This window comes from Amblyraja radiata, chromosome 4, assembly GCF_010909765.2.
Source record: "Amblyraja radiata isolate CabotCenter1 chromosome 4, sAmbRad1.1.pri, whole genome shotgun sequence".
NCBI classification, from domain to species: Eukaryota; Metazoa; Chordata; class Chondrichthyes; order Rajiformes; family Rajidae; genus Amblyraja; species Amblyraja radiata.
The window spans coordinates 51,249,238-51,275,528 of NC_045959.1; the positions used below are offsets into that span (position 1 = coordinate 51,249,238).

The 26,291-nt window shown below is 46.0% G+C and overlaps 1 protein-coding gene across 4 annotated transcripts in view; it reads right to left on the minus strand.

Moving 5' to 3' along the window:
* The window catches only part of spire1 (spire type actin nucleation factor 1), a 149,569-nt gene that overhangs the window by 76,753 nt on the left and 46,525 nt on the right, over positions 1 to 26,291 (minus strand). Inside the window, exon 1 of one of the 4 annotated variants that reach the window (XM_033019418.1) lies at positions 19,039 to 19,109. The exons of the other annotated variants lie outside the window; for them this stretch is intronic. Within the exon in view, the coding sequence (XP_032875309.1) occupies positions 19,039 to 19,080 (42 nt within the window). The 5' untranslated portion in view covers positions 19,081 to 19,109. Of the gene's footprint in view, positions 1 to 19,038; positions 19,110 to 26,291 lie in introns of those variants that run through there. 4 annotated transcript variants of the gene reach the window in all.

The following is a 26,291-nucleotide window of genomic DNA, read 5'->3' on the forward strand; positions in this document are numbered from 1 at the left end:
ACTCTTTCAGACATTTCATAGACTGAAATGTATAAAGTGGGTGAATCAACACATTATTGCTTGTGAAGGTTAGAAATCTGCAGGTTATTTTTAACATTATCTTAACAATTTCCTTAAGGGAATAAAAATGTTTAAAAATCTAAAAATAGACTGAATAACACGTGGGGTTGAATGGACGTGTTCAGTACAAAGCAGGTTACTGTTCTACTGCTTTTCCTGCTTCAAAATTATTGCATGGTCATCCATTCACCGGAGCCTGGTCAAAATTATATTGCCTGTGACTGACCCACAAACATTACCTGTGTGGAGGGGGAGGAGGAGGGGGGGGGAGGGGGGGTGAGGGAGAGTTCCACATCCTCATCAACTCAGGCACAAGATACTGCAGATGCTGGAACCTTGTGCAAAAAATAAAAACTGCTGCCATTTTTTCCCACAGATACTGCATATTCACGAGAATGATCCCGGGGATGAATGGGTTAACATATGATGAGCGTTACACAGCACTAGGCCTGTACACGCTGGAGTTTAGAAGGTTAGGGGGGGGGGGGGGGGGGGGGGGGGGGAGACGAGGACCTCATTAATACTTACCGAATAGTGAAAAGCTTGGTTAGAGTGACAATAGACAATAGGTGCAGGAGTAGGCCATTCGGCCATTCGAGCCAGCACCGCCATTTACTGTGAGCATGGCTGATCATCCACGATCAGTACCCTGTTCATGCCTTCTCCCCATATACCTTGACTCCGCTATCTTTAAGAATTCTATCCAACTCTCTTTTGAAAGTATCCGGAGAATCGGCCTCCACTGCCTTCTGAGGCAGGGCATTTAACAGATTCACAACTCTGAGTGAAAACGTTTTTCCTCATCTCTGTTCTAAATGGCCTACCCCTTATTCTTAAACTGTGGCCCCTGATTCTGGACTCCCCCAACATCGGGAACATATTTCCTGCCAATCCCTTAATAATCTGAAGAAGGGTTTCGGCCCGAAACATTGTCCATTTCCTTCGCTCCATAGATGCTGCTGCACCAGCTGAGTTTCTCCAGCACTTTTGTCTACCTCTGAATCCCTTAATAATCTTCTATACTTCAATAAGATCTCCTCTCATCCTTCTAAATTCCAGGGGATGTGGTGAGGATGTTTCCACTGGTGGGAGAGTTTAGGACCAGAGGGCACAGCATCAGAATAAAAGGAAATACAGATGAGGGGCAATTTCTTTAAGCATTTAGGTGATCTGTGGCATTCGTTGCAACTGATGGCTGTGGAGGACAAGATTGACAGGTTCTTGATTAGTAATAGGGTGTCAAGGGTTATGGGGAGAAGGCAGGAGAATAGGGTTGAGAGGGAAAAATAGATCAGCCACGATTGAAGGACGTAGTAGACTTGATGGGCCAAATGGCCTAATTCTGCTACAATTACTTATGAACATAACCCATCAAATTCCTCCAACACTTTACTTTTTATTCCTGACATCTTTAGATGTTATTAACTTTTGATTTCTGTGTGAAAGCAACTCACTTGTACGATGGTCTCATGCATCACTTTCCCACCGACACTCCAGACCGTGGTAGCAAGCTCCCCTTCTCCTCTGCCTGCAGGAGGTTCATTTATCGGCCATCCAGCCCACATTCAAATACTACAAGGATCATTTACCAGAAATGTACTGCCCACCTCATGTCCTTGTTATATTTTCTTTTCATGTTTTTCCACTAATGTCTTGTTTTTTGTAGTCTTCTTTCTGTTAGAAATGTTGCATAATGTATATTTGTGTGTGTTGTCGGTGCACCTGTGATGCTGTCAGAAGCAAGACTTTTCAATGTACCTGTAGCTCACTGGTACATATGACAATAATCAGAGAAACCGTCATAAACATAATCAAAGACTTGTCCCACCCCAGTCATTCCATCTTCTCTCCTTTCATTGGGCAGAATCCCTCTCTCGTCAGCCAAAAGGTATAAAACCTGAAAGCGCGCACCACTAGACTCAGGAACAAACATCTTTCCCTCTGTTATCAGGCTCCTGAACAGTCCTTCCATAAGTTAGGGTCGTGTCCGATTCACCTCTAACCCATTGCGGACATTGGACTTTGTCTCTGGAACTGTTGTGCTAAATGCTGAAGAAGGAACTGCAGATGCTGGAAAATCGAAGGTCGACAAAAATGCAGGTGAGGCAGCATTATGGAGCGAAGGAAATAGGCAACGGTGCTCCATAGATGCTGCCGCTCCCGCTGAGTTTCTCCAGCATTTTTGTCTACCTGCTAAATGCTGAGAACTATATTCTGTATTTTCCACTTTGCTCCACCTACTGTACTTGAATTAGAACTGATCGAAACTATATATCTGGTCTGTTTGGATAGCGTGCAGAGAAAAGCTTTTCACTGTACCTTGGTACATGTGACAATAATAAATCTAATACTCAACTTAACTTGTAACATTAGGATTATGAATCCCTCCCAGATCACGGTAACATTCAGAATCTCTGTTGCCGGGAGAGTTTTAGTCAGTGAGATGGGAATGTGTGGGACTAATGGCAAATAAGTCAACTGCCCAGCAAATTATGTTGATTTGCAAAAAGAGCAGTGGTTCAGAAATTGGATTGGTTAGCATCGGCGTCAAGAATTATGCAGGGGTCACAAGAGAGGTAAAGGTGGGAGGCGCTAAGTTTAAAGATGTGTGAGACAAGTTTTCTTTTCACAAAAAGAGGGGTGGGGAGGAGTGGGATGTGTGGAACGTGCTGCCAGGGGTGGAGGCAGATACAATAGTGGCATTTAAGAGGCTTTTAAGGCATGCATATGACAATGTAGGGACTGGAGGGATATAGATCATATTGACACAGATGGAATTAGTTATCTTGGCATCATGTTCACCACAGGCATTGTGGGCCAATGGGCCTGTTCCTGTGATGTTCTATGTTATTGGAGTCTATTTAACCCAGAGTTGGTCATGATAGAAGATGAGTGGTGATCTCATTAAAACAAACACATTCTAACAGAGTTTGCCAGGGTGAGTGCAGGGATGATGTTTTCCCCTGGCTGTTAGAACCAAGGGTCAGTATCTTAGAATTGGTGTGGGCCACTCACTGGTATTGGCATAATATTATTGCCTTTACTGAAATACTGTGAAAATCTTTGTCTTGCGCGCCATCTGGAAAAATCGTATCATATAAGAGTACAACAAGTAATGTAAAAGAATAAACTAAACGGTTCATATAATATTAAAGTTACAGATATAGAGAAAGTGCAGATTTTTTTTAAAGTTCGAGGGCTACAACGTGGTAGATTGGAAGATCAGGAATACATCCTTAGCATACGAGAGGTCTGTTCAAGAGTCTGACAAGAGTCAGGACAGAGATGGGAGGAATTGGATTCATAAGGTAGCGAGTCTTAGGGATGCATTATCTAAGAGTACTGCTGAGGTTCAGTGGCTCAGTACATTCAAGATGAAGTTCGATAGATCTTTAGATATTAATTAAGGGAATAATAAAATACATGGCAAGTGCAGGAAAATGGTTTTGTTAAAAATCCTTATAGAACATGAAACAGGACAGGTCAGCAAAAGGCCCTTTGGCCCATAATGTCGGTGTTGAACATGATGCCAAGTTAAACTATTCTCCTTTGCCTGTACATGATCCATGTCCCTCTATTCCCTTCATATCCATGTACCCATCCAAAAGCCTTTTAAATGCCACTATCGTATCTGTCTCTGCCACCATCCCCGGCAGCATGTTCCAAGCACCCACCACTCTCATTGTAAACAATTACCCCACCCATATCCTTTAAATTTTTCCCCTCTCGTCTTAAAGCTATTGCCATCTAGACTTTGACATTTTTACCCTGAGAAAAAAAAAAGTCTACTGTCTACTCCAAAATTGCCTCATAATTTTATTCTCTGGGATGTTTCCTGGAATGGATTCTCATCATAACTAGATAGGCTGGCTTTATTCTCACTAGAGTACAAGAGGCTGAGAGGATGATCTTCTACAGATTTATAACATTATGAGGAGCTCAGACAGGATAGAAAAACACGGTCTTTCTCCCAGGGCACATGATTCTGGAATGCAGAGTGCACAAGTTTAAGGTGAGGGGGATGAAATGTAAAGAAGATGTGAGGTGTAAGTTTTTTTCCCACACACACAGGGTGATGGTTCTCTGGAATGTGTTGCCGGAGGAAGTAATAGAAGCAGATCCAATTGCAATGTTAAAAAGGCATTTGGACAGGACAGGGAGGGTTACAGGCCTAATGCAGGTAAATGGGATTAGCATAGATAGGCAGCACAGTTAGCATAGGCGAGTTAGGTCAAATGTGGCCGTTTCTATACTGACCGATTCTATGATTCAGGGAGAGGAGAGGAGAGCAAGTTTGCCACAAGAAAGATGTACATGGAGGATGGTCATTTGCAAATAATATGCTTTCATTCTATCTCAATAATTTGCAACATTGCAGTCATTAGTTTTGAATGCCTGCAATTAATCAATCGCCACTTCCCTTTCTGGGAATATTGATATCACTATTTGTAGCCAACAACTCTCTTTAAGGTGAAAGAACTTGTAATTGTGTAAAGCACTGAATGACAACAGAACAGCCCAAGGCAGTTCAGTGACAACCAAAGATCCTATAGCGGAGCAGGATCTTTGGTGACAACCACATTACTATGTGTTTGGAAACACAGAAACTCCCACGAAGTGCATGATATAAAGTTCCGTGGAGGCACGCGAGACACAGATGTTGAAATCCAGCCCAGGTGAAGGTGCGACTGATCTATAGATGCTGCCTGACCCGCTGAGTTCCCCCAGCAGATCGCTTGTTGATAATGCAGTCTGTACGGAGTTTGCACATTCTCTCTGTGAACGCATAGGTTATTTTCCAGGTGCTCTGACCGGTTTTCTTCCACGTTCCAATGATGTACAGGTGTGTAAGTTAATTGGCTTCTTTAAATTGTCCCTAGTGTGTAGGATAGAACTAGTTAGTATGTGGGGGATTGTTGGTCGGCGCAGACCCGATGGACCAAAGGGCCCATTTCCATACTGTACCTCCAAACTAAACGAAAGACAGTGAGCAGAATAGGGTATCTAAATGAATTAGAAGGTTTAGGTTTGTTATTGTCACTTGTAAAGAGGTACAGTGAAACGATTGTTTTGCATGTTACCCAATCAAACCAGATTATACTATCCTGTGTATATATACAATCAAGCCAAACTCAAGTACAATAGGTAGAGCAACGGGGAAGATACAGAGTGCAGAATATAGATCTCAGCTATGTAATGCACCAGTTCCAGAGACAAAGTCCAATGTATACAATGGAGTAGAAAGAGGTGAATCAGACAGTACCCTAGCTTATGAAGGGTCATTCAGAAACCTGATTAGGGGGGATATGAACAATGGTGTGTGCAACGAGCTGGTCTCTTTGGGGACTCACCCCTTCACTATATTTATCAATGACACTCAATGACACAATAACACAAAGGACTACCAAGTAACCAGGTTTGTCGTTAACACAAAGATTGATGTGTCTGTAAACCCTGGAGATGAGAATATAAAATTCCTGGAAGACATTGATAGATTAACTAGACTAAGTGGGACCCGTTGGGTCCCAGCATCACCCGGGAGGGCTGGTCACCAACGCAATATTCCATCTCTCCACCAATTCCAATATTGCTCGCCAGTGGGGGGGGGGGGGTGCTTTCTGTTGTGCTAGTGTGGGTGTTGAGGGCCGAAGGTACTGGTTTCCAGAGGGCTAGTATAGACATTGTGGGCCGAATGGATTCTTGGGCTGGCAACCAACTGTTGCAACGATTTTAAAAACCAAGCCAAGGCAAACAGTTTGGCTGTAGCCACCTGACAACCAAAATTCATTTTGTGAATACAAACTTTAAAAAAAGGTGAGGCAAACAATTGGGCAGCAGCCACCTGACAACCAAAATTCATTTTGTGAATACAAACGTTTAAAAATAGCGAGGCAAACAATTGGGCAGCAGCCACTTTACAGCCGCATCGAGGGGACTCACCGGGGAGTTGACGTGCGTTCAGTGTTATTCGCAGCTCAGAGAGCCGTGACCCTCTCGCTTCCTGGGTCTGGCAGAGACTGAGTGAGGGACTACACTTCCGGGTTTTTTAGTCCCTCCCCCCTGCCGCCAGCGGGGGCAGCAGAGAGAATGGCAATTTAAAAAAAAAACATTAATCTTTCTCTGATTTTTCATCGATGGGAAAAATCCTCCGGTCCGGGAAGGCGGAGGGGGGCTCTGAGCGAGGTGGCCAAAAATGACGGCCGTTGGTGGCGGCGTTCTCTCGGAAATCGCAGCACAGTGGGCCAAAAGTGGTCAAGATCAGACTTTTAGTAATATAGATAGATAGTGGGTGAATCAGCTGCATCTCCACATGGGGAAATGGAGACCATCTACCACAGAGAAGAAAGGATGGGCAAGGTATCGCAACATACGTTGACTATATTTTCTTCAAATTTATTTTCCCCAAAGCAAGAATATCTATGTCTTTCAGATTATTTTGCCCCATTCTAGGGATATTAATGCAGACATGCTGCAGTGGGTCAGTCCTGCAGCCACTGTGGGATTTCTCTCTCTGGCTGTCCTCACCCTGCGCATTGCTTTACTTTAGAGATGGGGGCAGAAACCCGCCCTTCAGCCCACCGAGTCCGCACCGATGAGGAAAAGCGCTACACACCAGGGACAATTTACAGCAGCCAATTAACCAACAAACCCGCACGACTTTGGAATATGGGTGGAAAGCGGAGCACCTGAAGAAAGTTCACTCGGTCACAGGGAGAACATGCAAACTCCATAAAGACAGCATTCCAACCCGGGTCTCTGGCATTGTGAAGCAGCAACTCTACCGCTGCGCCACTGTGCCACTTCATTTGACAGGTTACTTAAACTAAATAGTCCTGGTACCCACAATTATTGGTTGTTCTCAGAGAAAAAAAAAACAGGTCTTCCCAGTGCAAAGTAGATTCATGGAACTGCAGCTGCTGGTTTACAAAAATAGACACAAAGTGCTGGAGTAACTCAGTGGGTCAGGCTGCATCTCTGGAGAATATGGAGAGGTGACGTTTGGGGTCGGGACCTTTATTGTGCCCCGATCCGAAACATCACCCATACATTTGCTTCAGAGATACTGCTTGACCCACTGAGTTACTCCAGAACTTGTGCCTCTGCTCAATGCAAAGCTGGATTGGTATTCTCCTTGGGTAATAGTCTTCCACCCCACCCCAGCCCCACAATGGTCCCTGGCCTACGTACCTTCCCTGACCAATGTCCTGCCCAGTGCCCCACACCAGGTCCCAACTGCCTCACCTTCCTAGTCCCAAAAGGCCCAGCAGTCCTGATCCCAATGCCCATCCAGGGCACCTTTTCCAGCTGCAGTGAATTTCGGAGCTACCTGAAGACTTTTCCCTCAGCTCCTGCAGCTTTGGAGGGAATGTGATGAAGGGACGATAGAAGCTCACCAAAAGTGCATGGCATCAAAATGAATGGAGGGAAGGCCAGTTTGCCTGTGAAGAAATTGGAGACAAAATAAACTCAAAATGATGGAAAGGGAGTGTATCATAATGGTAGCATACCATAGATCGCTCTGATAAAAACGCTAGAAAATTCAGTGATGCAAAAATTAATGAAAAGCAAACCTGAAAAACCAGCTTGTGTTGTAGACAAGCCGATTAAAAAACTGGTTCACCTGCAATGTTTGGTTTGGCACTATTATAGCATTTACAATACATTTGAACAGGTACATTGATAGGAAAGGTTTATTCACCGTGGAAACAAGCCCTTCGGCCCAACTTACCCACACTGACCAACACATCCCAGCTACACAATCCCACCTGCCTGAATTGGGCCCATACTCCTCTAAACCTGTCCTATCCATGTATCTGTCTATATGATTCTTGAACGTTTAGATAGTACCTGCCTTAACTACTTCCTCCGGCAGCTTGTTCCATACACCCACCACCCTTTATGTGAAAAAGATACCCCTCAAATTCCTATTAAATCTTTCCCCCTCACCTTAAACCCATTACCTGGAGCTATTAGCCAAGGTATGAACCTATTAGCCTGGATGTGGGCCAAACGCAAGCAGGTGGGACTAGCGTAGATGGTGCATGTTAGTCGGTGTGGGCGTTGGGTCGTTGGGCATGTTTCCATGCTGTATGACCCGATGTGAACATTCAGTAGACTCACAACCCCAGACTGCGTAAAGTTGGGAGGGAGCTGTCAAGATGGCAATGTGAAGTTCAGGTGCAGCCATCACAGGCGGGCAGAAGCCCTGTGCAATTGACCAGCTTGCAAACTACCCACCGCCCAGACGGCCCGCACCATCTGTGGAAGACCCACATTGGCATCATTGGTCACCTCAGTCGTTGGAGAGGAACACGTCACCCTCAATGCTTAGTAGGGATTGGACGGCTGCTGTAAAGTTCAGGAGCAGAATTAGGCCATTCGGCCCATCGAGTCAACTATGCCATTCAATCATGGCTGATCTGTCTTTCCCTCTCAACCCCATTCTCCTGCCTTCTCCCGTCTCCAAGGGGATGTCTGTGGAGCCCCCTGCGCTGTTGAGATGCTTCATTGACCACTAGTGTTCAGGACTGGACGTGACAGGAATGCAGGGCTTCAACCTGATCCACTGCTTGAGGGGTGACTTGGTTCTATCTGCAGCTTACTGCTATACCCGGCACATGCGTCCTGTTTTGCAGATCCATCATGTTGGCATCTGGTCATTTTTCAGGTGGGCAGAGTGATGCTTTTGCACTTCTCATGGGCCTCATCCCTTGGCTAATACAAGTCTGCTCGTACTCGAGGTCTACAACACTTCCTTGAGCTTTCAGTTCATAAGTTTGTACGTTCTAGGAGCAGAATTAATCCATTCGGCCCATCGTCTACTACAACATTCAACCATGATTTAATTTTTCTTTCCCCCCAACCCCATCCTGCTGCCTTTTCTCCATAACCCCTGACACCCTTACTCATCAAAAATGTCAATCTCTGCCTTAAAACATCTATTGACATAGTCTCCACAGCCTTCTGCAGCAATGAATATCACAGACTAAAAAGATTCCTCCTCATCTCCTTTCTACAGGTACGTCCGTTAATTCTGAGGCTGTGGCCTCTGGTCCTGGAGTCTCCTACTAGTGGAAACATCCTCTACACATCCACTCTATCCAGGCCTTTCACTGCTGGACTTCTGTTGATGATCTACCTCATCCAGTTGAATAATTCCCACTGGATCAACACAGATCCAGTGGGATGAACAAGTGGTGGTGGGACAGCACAGCAATGCAGCGGTAGTGTTGCTCCCTTACAACGCCAGAGACCCAGGTTCGATCCCGACTACAGGTGCTATCTGTACGTTCTCCCCGTGACCGCATGGGTTTTCTCCGGGTGCTCTGGTGTCCTCCTACACTCCAAAGTTGTAGGTTAATTGGCTTCGGTAAAAATTGTTCTTGGCATGTAGAACTAGTGTACGGTAATGGTTGGTTGTTGCGGACTCAGTGAGCTGAAAGGCCCGTTTCCACTCTGTATCTCTAAAAAACTAAATCTAGTGATCAAGCTTCCTGCCGTTGGCCTTAACTGGACTGGTATTATTGCACTTACGTATGACAATGGATAGCACACAAAACAATGCTTTTCATTGTATCTCAGTACCTGACAATAATAGGACTTTAGAGACACAGCAAGGAAACAAACCCTTCGACTCACCGAGCCCGTGCCAACCCGTGATCACCCCGTACACTAGCACTATCCTACCCACTAGGGATAATTCACTTTTTTTTAAAAATCAAAGCCAATTACCCTACAAATCTGTACGTCTTCAGAGGATGGGAGAAAACCAGAGCGTCCGAAGAAAGCCTACGTAGTCACAGGGAAAACATGTAAACTCCATACAGACAGCACCCGTAGTCAGGATCGAAACCAGATCTCTGGCGCTGTAAGGCAGCAACTCTACCGCTGCATCACTGTGTTGCCCCTCAATACTAATAGTCTTGCAGTTGGTCTTGACTTGGTAATATTACACTAATGTATGGTATAATATGATCAGATTGCATGCAAAACCAAGTTTTGCACTGTATCTTAATATCATTAACAATAATAAGCCAATACCAATATTCTTGATATTGATATTAACATCCAATTGATATTGATACCAATATCCCAATGAGTTACTCCAGCATTTTGTGTCTATTTCCAATATTGTTGCAGTTGGCTTTCGATTGGCGTGACTAATCAGTCTGAAGAAGGGCCCGAACTTGAAACGTCACTCATCCATGATTTTCAGAGATGATGCCTGACCTGCTGAGTTACTCCAGCACTGCGCATCTTTTTTAAAGTATACCAGCATCTGCAGTTCCTTGTTTATAGATCCATAAGGTGTTGCCTGGACTGGAGGCCTTGGAGAGATTGGATAGGCCAGGATAGTTTCCTCTAGAGCAAAGGAGGCAGAGGGATGACTTTGCAGAGGTTTATAAAATTAAGAGCGACGTATATAGCAGCAGTCTTTTTTCAATGGTAGGGGAGTCCAAACACAGAGGGCATGAATTTGAGGTTGGGGGGGGGGGGGGGGGGAATTTAAAATGATCTTTTTCCTCACAGGGTGCCAGAAAAAGTGGTAGACGCAGATATAATTACAATGTTTAAAAATACATTTGGACGGGTACACAGATAGGAAAGGTTTGGGGGAATATGGATCAAATGCAGGCAAATGGGATTAGCATGGTTACGCATCTTGGTTGATGAGTTGGGCCAAAGGGCCCGTTCCATATTATATAACCTTTGAATCTATGAATCTAAAACCAAGGAAAAATCCTATTTCCCTGTTTAGTTCAGTTTAGAGATACAGCATGGAAACAAGTCCCTCGGACCAACGAGTCCGCACCGACCATCGATTCCCGCACACTAACGCTATCCTGCACACACTAGGGACAATTTACAATTTTACTGAAGCCGATAAACCTATAAACCCGGTATGTCTTTGGATTGTGAGAGGAAACCGGAGCATCCAGAGAAAACCCACATGGTCACTGGGAGAACATACAAACTCCACACAGACACACCAGAGTCAAGATTGAACCAGGATCTCTGTAAGGCACTGTAAGGCAGCAACTCTACCATGTTCTTGCAGCTGGGTAGTTAGGGCTCAAGATTCACTGTCGACCGCTGCAGGGAATTTTATTCATCCTGGTACATGGGAAGGTAATGACAGATAACACTAACATTTTATTCATTGGCTTCCCCCTTGAGGGAAACGAGAAACATTTGTCCATTGGACCTCATTAAAGGAGGGAATAATCAGCCGAAGATACTTGTGTGAGTAGATTTACTGTGGCAGCATTGTCTGTGTGGGCTGGAGGCAGCATTGTCTGTGGGGGCTGGAGGCAGCATTGTCTGTGTGGGCTGGAGGCAGCATTGTCTGTGTGGGCTGGAGGCAGCATTGTCTGTGTGGGGGCTGGAGGCAGCATTGTCTGTGTGGGCTGGAGGCAGCATTGTCTGTGGGGATGGAGGCAGCATTGTCTGTGGGGCTGGAGGCAGCATTGTCTGTGTGGGCTGGAGGCAGCATTGTCTGTGGGGCTGGAGGCAGCATTGTCTGTGGGGCTGGAGGCAGCATTGTCTGTGTGGGCTGGAGGCAGCATGGGCTGTGTGGGCTGGAGCATTGTCTGTGTGGGCTGGAGGCAGCATTGTCTGTGGGGCTGGGGGCAGCATTGTCTGTGTGGGCTGGAGGCAGCATTGTCTGTGGGGCTGGAGGCAGCATTGTCTGTGTGGGCTGGAGGCAGCATTGTCTGTGGGGCTGGAGGCAGCATTGTCTGTGTGGGCTGGAGGCAGCATTGTCTGTGGGGCTGGAGAGAGCATTGTCTGTGTGGGCTGGAGTCAGCATGGGCTGTGGGGGCTGGAGGCAGGATGGGCTGTGGGGCTGGAGGCTGGATGGGCTGTGGGGGCTGGAGGCTGGAGGCAGCATGGGCTGTGGGGGCTGGAGGCAGTGGGGGCTGGAGGCAGCATTGTCTGTGGGGGCTGGAGGCAGCATTCCTTCCATTCGGAACAAAGTTAACGCGGGCCTCAGATTTCTTTGAGATCATTCTGTTCCACGCAGCTCTGGGGAAAATGAAATGCCGCACAGAATTACATCAAATTAACAGCAGTGAAACAGGTCAGCAATCCAGCTGGTTCTGTCTCCTCCATGTCTCCACACCCTTTAACTCAGTCATAGTCATACAGCATTGAAGCAGGCCCTTCAGCTCAACTTGCCCGCACTGGCCAACATGTCCCATCTACACTAGTCCTGCCTGCCTGTATTTGTCTCATATCTCTCTAAACCTGTTCTATCCATGTACCTGTCCAAATGCTGCGATAGTACCCGTCTCAACTACCTCCTCCAGCAGCTCGTTCCATACACCCACCACTCCGAGTGAAAAAGTTATCCCTCAGGTCCTTATTAAATCTTTTCCCCCTCACCTTAAATCTATATCCTCTGGTTCTCGAGTGTCCTACGCTGGCCAAGAGACTCTGTGTGTCCATCTGATAAATTCCTCTTATGATTTTGTACATCTCTATAAGATCACCTCTCTTCCCCTGCGCTCCATGGAATAGAGTCCTTGCCTGCTCAAATGCTCCCTGTAACTCAGGCCCTTGAATCCTGGCAATATCTTCTCTGCACCCTTTCTAGCTTGACAACATCTTTCCTATAAAATGGTGACCAAAACTGAACACAATACTCCGACTGCAGCCTTGCCAACATCTTGTATCACTGCAATATGACCTCCCAACTTCTATTCTCATTCCCAACTGTCGCTTCATCTAGCATCTCCATCGATGCCTCTATGATATCACGCATTGAGCAGTTAAACACTCTTACAGGTTCTTATAATTCAGTATCAGAGGGAGTTACATTAAACATCTGGCGCAGTGGTAGAGTTGCTGCCTTACAGCGGCAGAAACCCGTGTTTGATCCTGACTAAGTGTGCTGTCGGCATGGACTTTTTACGTACTTCCTGTGACAGCGTGGGTTTCCTCCGGGTGCTCCAGGTTCCTCCCACATCCAAAAGAAGTGTGGTCAGTAGGTTAATGGGCCTCTGCACATTGCCCCGGTGTGCAGGTAGAACCGAGGGCAATTGATAGGAATGTTGGGAGAATACAATGGGATAGGTAGCAATAGGGTGAAAATGGGAGCTCGAGGGTGAGTATAGACATGTTGGGTAGAAGGGCCTGTTTCCTTGTCAGACCGTAAGATATTGGAGCAGAATTAGGCCATTCAGCCCATCAATTCCAATCTACCATTCAATCATGACTGATCTATCTTTCCCTCTCAACCCCAGTTTCCTTGCCTTCTCCCCATGACCCCTGACACCCTTACTAATCAAGAATCTGTCAATCTCCGCTTTAAAAATACCCAATGACTTGGCCTCCACTGCCATCTGTCACAATGAATTCCACAAATTCACCACTCTCTGGCTAAAGAAATTCCCCCTCATCTCCATTCTAAAGGTACGTCCTTTTATTCTGAGGCTGTGCCCTCTAGTCCTAGACCGTCTCCTTACTGGAAATCCTTTCAATGTCCACTCTACCTCGGCCTTTCATTGGCAGTATCTTTATGAAGAAACACCAGCAACTCTGTAGTGAAAGATTGAGGACTAACTTGAAACACTGTGCTTGTTTTCGTGTTACATTCGGAGCACAGAACAGCGAGGCTTGGCAAGTGCATGGTATAAGCAACAAATCCCCATAAATCACATTTGTTTCTCCATTCAATGGATCCAACAACATCAGTATTTTTTATTGTAGAAACAAGGAACTACACATGCTGGTTTACAACAAAAGACGACACAAAGTGCTGGAGTAACTCAGTCGGTCAGGCAGCATCCTTGGAGAACATGGATAGGTGACGATTTGGGTCAAGACCCTTCTTTGGACTGAAGATGACAGCATTTTTATTGTTCATCCTTAACCAACCATGCACTGAGGAAACTGTTCAAGGTGATGCACGTGGATCCAGAGACAAACAACCACTTCAGCGAAGATATAAATGAAGCAAATTATGTTATTCTAGAAACACAAAGTGTTGGAGTAACGCAGCGGGTCAGGTAGCATCTCTAAAGGACACGGATAGGCAATGTTTTGGGTCGGAAGTGGCCCGATCCAAAAAGTTGCCGATCAATGTTCTCCACAGATGCTGCCAGACCCGCTGAGTTACTCCAGCACTTTGTGTCTATTTTTTGTAAACCAGCATCTGCAGTTCCTTGTGATATGATCAACATTATTCTAAACTTCTTTTGGTTCACTACATTCCCCAGTGGTTATGGTGGGAATTGAAATTACCTTTAGAGATACAGAGATACAGTGCGCAGGCCCTTCGGCCCACTGAGCCTGCGCAGACCAGCAATCACCCCGTACACTAGCTCCATCCTCCACACTGGCGACCATTTACAATTTTACCGAAGCCAATTAACCAACAAACCTGTGCCTGTTTGGCGTGTGGGAAGAAACCGGAGCACCAGGAGAAAACCCATGCAGTCGCAGGGAAAATGTATAAACTCCCTACAGACAGCACCCATAGTCAGGATCGAACACGGGTCTCTGGCGCTGAAATGCACCAGTCTTACCACTGTGAGCCGTTTTGGACCCCATATTTACGGATGTTCTGGCTTTGGAGAGGGTCCAGAAGAAGTTTGCGAGAATGATCCCAGGAATGATAGGGTTAACATGTGATTATCGTTTTACGGCACTGGGCATGTACTTGCTGGAGTTTAGAAGGATGAGGGGACCTCATTGAAACTTACCGAATAGTGTAAGCCCTGGATAGAGTGGAAGTTTAGTCTAGAGATACAGCGCGGAAACATGTCCTTCGGCCCAACGGGATTGTGCCGACCAGTGATCCCCGCATATTAACACCATCCTACGCACACTAGGGACAATTGTGTTTTTACATTTACCAGGCCAATCTATCTACATACCTGTACGTCTTTAGAGTGTGGGAGGAAACCGAAGATCTCGGAGAAAACCCAACGCGGTCATGGGGAGAACGTACAAACTCCAAACATCCAACATCTGTAGTCGGGATCGAATCCGACTCTCCGGTGCTGCAAATGCTGTAAGGCACCGCTGTGCCATCGTGCCGCCCTCTGTGGAGAGGATGTTTCCACTAGTGGGAGAGTCTAGGACTAGAGGCCATAGCCTCAGAATAAAAGGATGTACCTTTAGAAAGGAGATGAGGAGGAATTTCTTCAGTCAGAGGGTGGTGAATCTGTGGAATTTATTGCCACAGACGGCTGTGGAGACCGGTGGATATTTTAAGGTGGAGATTGACAGATTCACAATTAGTAAAGATGTCAGGGGTAATGGGGAGAATGGAGTTGAGAGGGAACGATAGATCAGCCATGATTGAATGGCTGAGTAAACTTGATGGGCCGAATGGCCTAATTCAGCTTTTAGAATGTAGACTTATTCAGTCCAATATCTTCCCTAGATTTAACCAGCTCTCTCCTGTAGGGGACATGGGAGAAAACAAGAAAAGAATGAAGACAAAAAGTGGCCAAGAAATTTTCTTGGTAGGAAGGATAAAGGAGAATCCTACAAAAAAAACCCCAGGTATACATAGAAACAAGAAGGTAACTACAAAGGAAGCAAGTTCCCAGAAGGGTAGAGTTGCTGTGCCGCTGTTCATCGTTTCCTCCCACATTCCAAGGTCGTGCAGGTTTGTAGGTTAATCGGCCTCTGTAAATTGCCTCCTACTGTATAGGTAGTGGACAAGAAAATGGAATAATATAGAACTAGTGTGAACGGGTGATCACGGATGGTCGGCGTGGACTCGGTGGGCCACAGGGACTGCTGTGTCTTCAACAGAAAAGGCCGCCATCCTAGGCAAGGAAATCGCTGTCAAAACATGCGGGGGACACAATTTCTTGGCGGCCTAGCGCGCACATGCACGCACACGTGAAGCTTCGGCCATGCGCTTGAATCGGCCCGTTCACGGGGTCTTTCATCGGCCGGCGGGGGCTTCAACATCGGGAGCCTTGATCGCCTCGATGCAGCTGTTTGATTCTAAAGGCCCCACGAATGGGCTAAGAAAGCGGCTGATAAAGTCCGGATGACAAAAGATGGGGGGTGGGGGGGGGGGGGGGGGAGAGAATCAAAGCAGGTGTACCCCGCAGAATTTCCACCCCCGAGCCATCATATCAAAATTCCTCATCATTTCAAAGATCCACTAATGGTTCCTGGCAGCCTTCTCTATTCTGCCAATGAGGAATTCTGCCCACTTCCTCGACGTTTAACATTTTAAAAACAGACGCCAGAGAACAACATCTCGAGAAGTAGCTGCATAAATTCACTTAGCAGATTCCCAGAAGTTTTCCCAGACAGATTCTCCTGCAGTTCAGCCCTGTCATAGAACACAGAACTGTACAGCACAGGAACAGGTCCTTCAGCCCATAATATCCATGGCAATCCTGGTGTGAAGTTAAACAGACCTCTTCTGCCTGCACGGGATCCTCATCCTTCCATTCCCTGCATAAGCTTGAAAGGTTCAGAAAAGATTTACAAGGAAGTTTCCAGGACTAGAGGGTGTGCTCTATAAGGAGAGGTTGAGTAGTCTGGGTCTCTATTCCATGGAGTGCAGGAGGATGAGGGGAAATCCTATAGAGGTATACAAAATCATAAGAGGAATAGATCGGGTAGATGCAGTCTTTTACCCAGATTGGGAGAATCGAGGACCAGAGGACATAGGTTCAAGGTGAAGGGGAAAAGATTTAATAGGAATCCGAGGGGTAACTTTTTCACACAGAGGGTGGTGGGTGTATGGAACAAGCTGCCAGAGGAGGTAGTTGAGGCAGGGACTATCTCATCATTTAAGAAACAGTTGGACAGGTACATAGATCAGACAGGTTTGGATGGTTATTGATAAAGCGCAAGCAAGTGGGACAAGGGTAGCTGGGACATTGGGCGTGTTGGGCCAAAGGGACTGTTTCCACACTGTATCACTCCATGACTCTATGCATGTGCCTATCTGTGTAAAAAAACAAGCCCGTACATCTCCTTTAAGCTTTGCCACTCTCACTTTAAAGCTATGCCCTCTACTCTGACTTTCCACCCTGCGGAAACAAACGTTTTGACTGCCTACCTTATCTATGCCTCTCAATGTATGCTTCTATCAGATTTGTCCTCAATCTCTGGCATTCCAGTTAAAACAATCCAACCCTGCCCATTCTCTCTCTGCAGTGAATAACCACTAATCCACGCATCATTCCGGCCTGTAGAAACAAGGAACTGCAGGTGCTGGTTTACAAAAAAAACACACAATTTGCCCGAATAATTCAGTGGGTCAGGGAGCACCCCTAGAGAACATGGATAGGTGCCATTTCAGGTCAGGACCCTTCTTCAGAGTCTAGTAAACCTCCTCTACACCCTCTCCAAAGGATCAACATCCTTCCTATAATGGGACGACCAGAACTGCATGCAACACTCCAAATGCAGCCTGACCAAAGTTCTATAGAGCGGCATTATGTCATCCCGAGCAGAGACTGGGGTAGAACTTCCGTCTAAAGGAGGGTTACGACCCAAAATGTCATCCTTCCTTTTTCTCCAGAGATGCCGCCTGACCCACATTTACTCCAGCACTTTGTGTCTATCGTCATGTCCTCCTTATTCTTACACTCACCAAATGACCATCGACCAGTGAAAGTAAGCATACCATACACCACTTTCACCACTATTTACTGTGTTGCCATTACCAAACGTCCAGTAATTAAGTGTAATAACTAACTCGAACTGTTAATTTGATGCAAATCTCACCATTGCAGTAGGCACACTCTCGCATAAAGTTCCATACATGTATTCCTACTCTACCACGCCTAGTGCCATTCTTATTTTGCAACTGTGATTCGATGAAACACTTTACTTACCAATTTATTTAGACAATTTTTATAATCTGTAAATTGTCCCTGGTGTGTAGGATAGTGCTAGGGTGCGGGGTGATCGCTGGTCAGCGCAGACTCAGTGGGATGAAGGGTCTGGTTCCATGCTGTATCTCTAAAGTCTTAAATGTTATACATGGTATCCTGGTACACACAGGGAGAGGAGATTCACTTTTGCCCGATGTCAGTAAACACACATTATTAATGCAGCCGTGTTGAAATTCCAAGCTATAGCGCCATGCATCTCAATTAAACCAAATTACGTAAACAGCTGCAACACAGAGATGTCACTGTATTGAGCCTTCAGCTTCACTGCCTTGATCTTAAATTGGCAATGATACTCAAAGCGCCTGAGAGACAGTGGAATAAGAAACTGAAAAGTGTTATGTTAAGGAGGTGCGGAGAAGGTTGACCAGAATGCTGCCTGGACTAGAGATACAGGGAGAGGTTGAACAGGGCAGCAAGGTGACTCAGAGGTGGAGTTGCTGCCTTAGAGTGCCAGAGACCCGGGTTCGATCTTGACTAGGGGAACAGTCTATACGGAGTTTGTACGTTCTCCCTGTGACCAGGTGGGATTTCAGCCGCGATCTCCGTTTTCCTCCCACACGCAAAAGATGTACAGGTTTGTAGGTTAATTGGCTTCGGTAAAATTGGAAATTGTCCCTAGTGTGTAGGATAGTGTTAGATTATGGGATGATCGCTGGTCGGCGCAGACTCGGTGGGCCGGTGGACCCGGACAAAACCATCGCAGATCATGGGGAGAACGTACAAACTCCGTACTGACAGCGCCCGTAATCAGGATCGAATCCGGGTCTCTGGCGCTGCAATGCAGCAACTCAACCACTGCACCACCGTGCTGTCCCAAAACAAAGACACAGACCGTGCAGTCTAGGTCTGGGTCTGGGTCTGTAATTAGTGGTTCCGAAATGGAGGTGTATCGTTGGGCAGAGATACGTGGGGAAAGGCTCTGCTACTAACCCAGTGTTCGGGACGGACATCAAATGCACAAAATATTACACATCCAGGAACAAGCGATCACCGCCTTCACGAACCGTTTTGCGTAAGCAAAAATCGCCGCACTCTCGTTTCGTGTTTGAAATTTAGTGTGAACATGCAAAGCTGCGGGACAGTGGGGGTGACTCACTAGCTGCAGCTCGTTCACATTGTGGGGAACCAACAACAACATTCACAGTGGGCGGAGAGATCTTTACAAAACACCAGGCTGGGTGCTGGGCAGCAGCTCCGAGCAACCATTTCCTCCGGCACTAAACTAATTATTGCAGCGGTGAGTCACACCGTGCACAGCTGATTTCTGATGTGCTCGGATAACATTCTTCATTGACTGAACTTGGATTCCATTTCCCAACCTTGCACGGTGCAAGCTTTTACTGAAGGACCATTTGTTCCCTCAGCAATGCTCTTTAACTCCATGCAACCTAATAAAACTAGTAGAAAGTTGCTGAACTGCTGCCCCATTGCTCTGCTGACTATTATTAATGCAGAACAAAGGCGCACTTTAAAATTAATATTTTGAACTACTGCAATGCTTTGATAAGTAAATACATCACACATTCACCTCCATTGTTTTTATATTTCATGGAAAGGGCCAGCATCATTTCCCTTTGAAATGAAGCATTTGTTTTTATTGTTTTTTTCAACACTCGTCTCGGAGAGTTGATATTTAGAAACATCATTTCCATTTGCCACCCTAGTTGTCCTGCCAGTTCCACTGTTCACATCCAAATCACACCACTGCATAATTTCTAAAGCTCCCTGGGGTGCCAGATATTGAGATCAGAAGCTACGAAAGATAACTATCAGTCCAGAATGAACTGCTTCAGCGATTTACATCAAACCTTCTGCGAGGTTATTTTGCTGGAATGTCTCATTATTCTCCAGGTAATTAGGCTACAGATTAAAAGATCAAACCCATTTCTTCTGTGCACACAGATATTTGTTGTCTTGGAGTCATAGAGTCATAAAGGACGGAAACAGGCCCTTCAACCCAACTCGTCCATGCCGACCAAGATGCCCCATCTAAGCTCTTCCCATTTGCCTGCCTTTGGCCCATATCCCTCTAAACCTTTCCCTGTGCATGTACCTTTCTAAGTGTCTTTTAGGTGTCATTGTAATATCTGCTCCAACCTCCTCCTCCAGCATGTCGTTCCATACACCCACAATCATCTATGTGAAAAGGTTGCCCCTCAGGTTCCTATTAAATCTGTCCCCTTTCACCTTACACCTAGGTCCTCTGGTTATTGATTCCCAATCTTGGGTAAAAGACACTGTGCTAACAGGTACTGGTCGCTAACAGGTACTGGGAGTCAAGAGTCTTTTATTGTCATATATCCCAAAAGAGAACAATGAAATGATATGTAAACATGATACTCTATAAACACTATAATAAACCGGAGAGGCCAAATGTACACTGGGCGATCATTTTGCTGAACACCTTCGCTCAGTCCGTCTGAACCTACCTGATCTCTCTGTTGCTAAATACTTGAATTCTTCTTCCCATTCCTACACAGACTTTCTGTCCTAGATCTCCTCCATTGTCAGAGTGAGGCTAAACGCAAATTGGAGGAACAGCATCTCATATTTCGCTTGGGCAGCTTACAGCCCAGTGGTATGAACATTGATTTCTCTAACTTCTAGTAACCCCGGCATTTCCTCTGTCTGTCCCTCCCCCACCAAAGTCGCACTAGCTTCTCGTTTTCACCCAATAAACAGCTAACAATCGCCTGTTTCCTTTATCCGTGACTTTTGTGTATATCTTTCATTCATGGTTCTTTATACCTACATCATCATCTATATCTCTCGGTTCTCTTTCTCGTGACTTTCAGTCTGAAGAAGGGTCTCGACCAGAAGCTTCACCCATTCCTTCTCTCCAGAGATGCTGCCTGTCCCGCTGAGTTATTCGAGCTTTTTGTGTCTATCTTCGGTTTAAACCAGCACCTGCAGTTCCTTCCTACACACTTATGTTGATGTTGCATGTGGCAATAAACTAAACAAAAAAGTGTGTGCATGTGATGTACACACACACATAAAATTGAGTATTATATACCATATCCTCACTCATGAGGAACAAGTAAAAATGTCATTTTAAAACGAGTATAGAAGGTGGGAGGTCTTGTTGCAGTTCTATAATAAGACATTGGTAAGGCAGCATTTAGGTGCTCCTCACCTTACGAAGGGGTTACGCTCCGATAAACCCATCGTAAACCGAAAATATCGCAAGTTGAAAATGCATTTAATACACCTAACCTGCCAATCATTCTCTCTCTTCTGATAAGGCTGGAGAATAGTGGGAGAAGGCAGTGGGGCATCCACACTTGTTGATTGTTTAGCAGGCATAGTGTTCTTCAGGAAGATATCAAGTTTTGACTGTAGTTTGTTTCTTCTTTTCATTATATATTTCCCTATAGCAGGCAAGAGCATCCTACATCTGCCTGGCAGTTTTTGCCAATCTCTCGTAATTGATGTCCATTTCTTCTAACATCCGTGCCCCACTGCTGATAGTAGCAAACGCCTCCACCAGTTTCTTTGTTGTGAACGTTTTCGGTGCCTTGTATATAACTTCTTCTTCCTCTGCCTCAGCTTCTTTACTTCTTTCTTCCTCCTGTTCGATCAGCAGGAAAGCTCTTCTGCCGCAATGCTAACAAGCTCATCGAAATCTTCTTCATTAATGTCCAATTCTAGCTGTTTCCCAAGCACTTATATCTTGATACTTATTATGTCATCAACAGCAGAATCTTTGTTAAAGCCTTTGAATGTATTCACATACGTCTTCATAACTTTCTTCCAATCACCGTTCATGCATTGCTGTGTGACCTCTTCCCATGCTGCAACGATGTTCCGGATGGCGTTTAGAATGTTAAAAACCTTCCCAAAACTCGGAGTGTTCGGCCAGAATCAGTCGCTTCAACAGCTTGCGCAAATGTTTGGCAAAAATAGTAGGCTTTGAATGCAGCTATTGTGCCTTGGTCCATTGGTTGAAAGAGTGCGGTTGTGTTCAGCGGCTAATACATAACCTTTACATCGGGATGCATGTCGCCGATAAGCTGCAGATGGCCTGGAGCATTATCCAAGATCAGAAGAATTCTGACTGGGATGTTGTTTTGCCTACAATATTCTCTTGCCTGCGGAACAAAACTATTTACAAACCAGTCTTCAAACAATGTTAATGTCATCCAGGCTTTCTTGTTATGGCGATAATAAACGGGAAGCGTATGCTTCCTCACATTCTTCAATGTTCTAAGGTTCTCCGAGTGGTAGATTAGTAAAGGCTTTTCCACCCAAAAGCAGCATTACATGGTCTTTGCATGCCTTGAATACTGGCATTGTCTTGGACTCTTGATGAATGTATGTACGCTCTGGCATAAACTTCCAGAACAAGTCCATTTCATCGACATTGAATATTTGTTCTGGCAAATATTTCTCATCCACAATTATGCAGCTCTTCCTTAAAAGCTTCAGCGCCTTCAGTCTCGGCACCTTCACATTATGAAAATTATGACACCTTTTGAATCTTTGGAACCATCCATGACTTGCTGTAAACACTTGCGTATACGTACGATCATCGGCACGCTCTTTTAGCGTAGCGAAAAGACTTGTTGCCTTAGCCTGGAATGTCAGTAGGCTAAGCGGTATGCGCTTCTGTATCTGGTCTTCCATCGACGTGAGATGTAATCTCTCCATATCATCAATCGGCCCAGCTCTTCTCTTCGTGATGATTGTGGATTGAACCGATGCTGACAATTTCACCGCATCACTGATTCGCTTCCTATCCTATAATATGGTGAACATCGTCGATTACAAAAGTCCTAACACGTGCGATGGCCATTACTGGCTTGCCGCCTTCACGCCAGGCAATTAGCTTGACTTTCATCTGAAGAGTAATTGCCTTCCTCTTCTTCTCCTCACCAGAAGCAGGAGACACAGATGGGCGTTTTGTAGGCATGTCGGGATGCAGAAATACAAAACACAATACACTGTATCCAAATAACGCTGGCAACACGGTACACTGTAGACTATTGGTTGTTTACAATCGTGATGGCGTGGCTGACAGGGAGCTGCGGCTCGCTGCCATTGCCCAGCATCACGAGAGAGTATCGTAAAGCATATCCCTAGCCCGGGAAAAGATCAAAATTCAAAGTACGGTTTCCACTGAATGTGTATCGATTTTGCACCATCGTAAAGTGGAAGCATCGTAAGTCGAGGAACATCTGTATTGTGTTCAGTATTGTGCATTGGCCACCAAGTTGTAGGAATGTTGTCAAGATGGAAAGGCTACAGAAAAGATTTGCGAGAATGTTGCCAGGTCTCAAGGGTCTGAGCTACAGGGAAAGGTTGAGTTGGTTGGAACTCTATTCCTTGAGCACAGGAGGATAAAGTGTATATAAATAATGAGAGGATTAGATCAGGTAGTCTGTTGCCCAGAGTAGGGGAATCAAGAACCAGAGGGCATAGGTTTAAGGTGAAGGGGAGAAGATTTAATAAGAATCTGAGGGGTAACCTTTTCATAGATAGGGTGGTGTGTGTATGGAACAGCTCCCAGAGGATGCAATTAGTTTATATAGTTTTTAGTTTTCGAGATACAGCGTGGAAACAGGCCCTTCAGCGCACCAGGTCTGCGCTAACCAGTGATCCCCACACATTAACACTATCCTACACCCATTAGGGACAATTTTTACATTTACCAAACCAATTAACCTACAAACCTGTACGTCTTTGGAGTGTGGGAGGAAACCAAAGATCTCGGAGAAAACCCAATCAGATCACGGGGAGAACATACAAACTCCGTACAGACAGCACCTGTAGTCGGGTTCGAACCTGGGTCTCCGGCGCTGCATTCGATGCAAGGCAGCAACTCTACCGCTGCGCCACCGTGACCGCCCAAAATGTTGAGGCAGGGACTATGGCAACATTTAAAAAACAGTTGGAGGTGTACATGGATAGGACCATAGGTTTGGGCCAAATGCGGGCAGGTGGGATTAGGGTGGATGGGGCATCTTGGTCAGTGTGGGTGAGTTGCGCCGAAGTACCTGTTTCCGCGCTGTCTGACTCTGTAACGGACTCATTGATGTTTTGAGATCAGTGACACCAGGCAGCACTGAACATTTCCAGTTCAAACATGCGGAGAGGGTTGTCAAAAACAGCAGGCGGATGGATATCAACTGCATTGACAGCAGTAACTTGTATTTATAGTGCTTTAACATGAGAAAAAACTTCACCTTGGCATACAAAATTTGACAAACCACATAAGGAGATGTGGCAGATGGTCTTAGGCTTTAAGAAGTAGATTTTAACAGAGCATCTTAAAAGAATGGGGAGAGACAGCAAGATTTAGGAAAGAGAATTTTAAGAGTTTAAGAGCCTTAAGAGGAGGAAGAGGAGGTTCATCGTGAGTTTGACAGGGGTGAAACATTCACATTCAGGTTGGGGGGGGGGGGGGGGGGGGGGGGGGGGGGGGGAGGCGGAAGGCAGAGGAGATGAGCAAGAGGGAGTGGTAAGGTTGTAGAGGACTTAGAAACGAGGAAGTGAATTCTAAAGCAGAACAATAGACAATAGACAATAGGTGCAGGAGTAGGCCAATCGGCACTTCGATGTGATCATGGCTGATTATCAACAATCAGTATCCCGTTCCTGTCTTCTCCCCATATCCCCTGGCTCTGCTATCTTTAAGAGCTCTATCTAGCTCTCTCTTGAAAGCATCCAGTGAACCAGCCTCCACCGCCCTCTGAGGCAGAGAATTCCACACTCACAACTCTCTGTGTGAAAACGTTTTTCCTCATCTCTGTTCTAAATGGCTTGCCCCTTATTCTTAAACTGCAGCACCTGGTTCTGGACTCCCCCAACATCGGGAACATGTTTCCTGCCTCTAGTGTGTCCAAACCCTTAATAATCTTATATGTTTCAATAAGGTGCCCTCTCATCCTTCTAAATTCCAGTGTATACAAACCCAGCTGCTCCATTCTATCAACATAAATGTGTTCTGCTATCTGCTATCACTCATTGCAATCGCTCCACTCTCTTAAATCTAAATACACTGCAGATGGCTCGTTTACAATCAAATATAGTATTTTCGCTAACTGGATAACATATAACAAAAAGCTTTTCATTGTACCTCAGTACACGTGGCAATAGTAAACTAAACAAAGCATTTTTGTTATCCCACATTCGCTTCCACTCCTTGCACACAAGAGTCAATTTTCAGTGGTCAATTTAACCTACAAACCTGCATGTCTTTGGGATGAGGGAGGAAACCGGAGCACCCGGAGGAGACCCACGCGTTCGAAGGGAGAACATGCAAACTCCACGCAGGCAGCACCCGAGGTCAGGATCGAAGCCGGGTCTCTGGTGCTGTGAGGCAGCGGCTCTACAGTCTGCGCCACTGGGCTGCCAAAACCAATGATTCAACGAAACTGCAGAGTTTTGAATTATCTCATTGGAATGAGAGACAATGACCCATGGTCTAGAGAAGGGTCTCGACCCAAAACGTCACCCACTCCTTCTCTCCGGAGATGCTGCCTGTCCCGCTGAGTTGCCCCAGCATTTTACGTCGACCCATGGACTAGAGGCATTGAGGTAACAAAGACATGGCCAACCAGTGACTTCAAGTGTGGTGAGGGGGTGAAAGGGAAGGTGAGGCAGGAGGAATGCAAACTGTTTTGCAGTGGATGTAGAATGAGAGGAACTTGCCCGTTCACGTGCACAACTCTTCAGCTGATAAACCTGTTGACAAGGGATGATCCCAGGCTTTTATAAATTAGAGTCAGAGACACAAAGGCAGAGGGAGAAGTGATGAGGTGATGAGTGTGGTCCGTGCTCCAACCACCAGGAAGCACGACTGCTGGCCGAGCTCAGACCCGCCCTCCACACTCTGGAAGGATGATGCCACCACAGCATTGGGCCAGGAACGGTGAAGTTTCAGAATTACAGCAGTGAAGAGAGACTTCAGTCAGGCAGGTTTACAGCTGAAAGGGTGGAGGAGGATGGTGATGGGGAACGGAGGTCTGGAAAGGGTCAATGAGGTGGAATGGGGGGAGGGGTTGAGGTGGAGGGTGATGAGAAATGGAGGGGTTGGGGTGAAGGAAGAGCCGGATGAGGAATGGAGGGACTGGGGAAGAAGAGGACAATGCGGATTGGAGGGATCGAGATGGTGGAGGGGAGCGATGGGGAATGGAGGGGTTGGAGCAGAGGAGGAGGAGGAGGAGGGCAATGAGGATTGGAGGGACTAAGATGGAGGAGGGAGATGCGGAATGGAAGGGTTGGACCAGAGGAGGCTCATGACCAGCAATGGAAGGGTTGTGGAGGAGAAGGTTGGTGACGAGGAGCAGCTTGGGCTGGAGAAGGATTGCAAGGAGTAGAGGTAGCCGAGATCCAAGTTTACGATGA